This window comes from Callospermophilus lateralis, chromosome 6 (genome assembly GCF_048772815.1).
Source record: "Callospermophilus lateralis isolate mCalLat2 chromosome 6, mCalLat2.hap1, whole genome shotgun sequence".
Classification (NCBI taxonomy): Eukaryota; Metazoa; Chordata; class Mammalia; order Rodentia; family Sciuridae; genus Callospermophilus; species Callospermophilus lateralis.
In genome coordinates, this window is record NC_135310.1 from 130,400,323 (window position 1) to 130,402,304 (window position 1,982).

General features: G+C 38.7%; 1 protein-coding gene across 1 annotated transcript; it reads left to right on the forward strand.

Annotated features, from left to right (window-relative positions):
• The first annotated feature begins 436 nt into the window (after positions 1-436).
• Positions 437-1,384, forward strand: LOC143400844 (olfactory receptor 5V1). Its single transcript, XM_076857824.1, has one exon. The coding sequence runs from the start codon at positions 437-439 to the stop codon at positions 1,382-1,384; it is 948 nt and encodes a 315-aa protein (XP_076713939.1).
• Positions 1,385-1,982: the final 598 nt, after the last annotated feature.

The following is a 1,982-nucleotide window of genomic DNA, read 5'->3' on the forward strand; positions in this document are numbered from 1 at the left end:
TTGGGATGTACATTGCCCTTTTGTGATTTGCTTTTTTTTTAGTTGTTGATAGACTTTTATTTTATTTATTTATATGTGGTGCTGAGAATTGATCCCAGTACCTGACATATGCTAGGCAACTGTTCTACAAATGAGCCACAACCCCAACCCTAGTGATTTGCTTTTAGTTAAAAATGTTCAGTGCTATATCTTATACAGGGAGATGATTTTCAAATGAAACACTGGAAGTTTTTTTTTTTTTTACATATGTGTTGGGTGGCTGGTATGAGTCATAGTTTATGAGTGTTGCTCCTGTGGTTTACTACCAGATATAGATGGTAATATTTTATTTGTAACATTTGCTTTCCTGTTTTGCAGACCATTGTTACTGTAGCATATGATTATTGTAATCTATGCTTCTCTTTGCCCAACTCCCCAGAGGAAACCAGACAACATTATGGAAGGAAAGAACCAAACAGCTATATCTGAATTCATCATCTTGGGATTCTCTGACCTGAATGAATTGCAGTTTTTACTATTTACCATCTTTTTTCTGACCTACATATGTACTTTGGGAGGAAACATATTCATCATCTTGGTGACAATGGCTGATCCACACCTACATACACCCATGTACTATTTCCTAAGAAACCTGGCCTTTCTTGATGTCTGCTACACCACCACCAATGTCCCCCAGATGATGGTACATCTTGTATCAGAGAAGAAGAGCATTTCCTTTGGGGGATGTGTAGCTCAACTTTTTGCATTCATTTTCTTTGTAGGTTCAGAGTGTCTCCTCCTGGCAGCAATGGCATATGATCGCTACATTGCCATCTGCAAACCCTTAAGATATTCAGTTATTATGAACAAGGCCCTGTATAGCCAGTTAGCAGCCTCATGTTGGACTGGTGGTTTCCTCAATTCAGTGGTGCATACAGTACTGACATTCCATCTGCCATTCTGTGGCAACAACCAGATTAATTACTTCTTTTGTGACATACCCCCTTTGCTGATCTTGTCTTGTGGGGACACTTCTGTCAATGAACTGGTGTTGCTGTCCATTGGAGTCTTCATTGGTTGGACTCCTTTACTGTGCATTGTCCTTTCCTACCTTTACATAATCTCCACCATCTTGAGGATCCACTCCTCAGAGGGGAGACGCAAAGCCTTTTCTACATGTGCCTCCCACCTGGTCATTGTCCTTCTCTATTATGGTAGTGCCATTTTCACATATGTGCGGCCCATTTCATCTTACTCATTGGAGAAAGACAGACTAATCTCAGTATTGTATAGTGTTGTTACTCCCATGCTGAACCCTATAATTTACACATTGAGGAACAAGGACATCAAAGAGGCTATGAAGACAATAGGGAGAAAGTGGCAGCCACCAAGCCTTGATATGTAATGTTAAGGATAAGATTAAGGATTATCATTATTTTGATATGTAATCTCAAAATAATAATCTTATATTAGAATTTTTCACCAATCTGATGTTTCTCCTGACACTCAAAAACTGCCTGAAATGCTGGGACAGAGATGAAAGAATTGGCACACTCTACCTCAAAAGTACATGATGTCAAGCTTGCTTTCTTTTGTCCTCCTCTTTTTGGTACTAGGGATTGAACTCCTCTGTCCTTTATTTTTTTATTTTGAGATACTGTCTCACTAAGTTGTTGAGGTTGGCTTCAAACTTGCCATCCTCATGCCTCAGGCTCCATAATTGCTGGGATTGCAGTTGTATACTACTGGACCTGGCATTCTTGAGCTTTTGCTAGTTCCACATGAGAGATATCAATCTTACTCTTTTTAGATATTTTCTTCTTATCCATGTTTTCTATTTTTTATCCTCTTTCCAAAGATGGTGGCTCTCTTCCATGTAATATTTGTTGGATGAACTTCATCATTTGGTACTTTATTTCCTATATGTGGAAGAATGTGAAAGAAGCTCCTCTTATCATATTTCTCTTTCCTTGATGAAATAACTTTCAGTCTCAGCTAGCAGC

Bases quoted from the DNA above. Each gene is read 5' to 3' on its own strand.
- LOC143400844 (XM_076857824.1), top strand. From the start codon at position 437: ATGGAAGGAAAGAACCAAACAGCTATATCTGAATTCATCATCTTGGGA.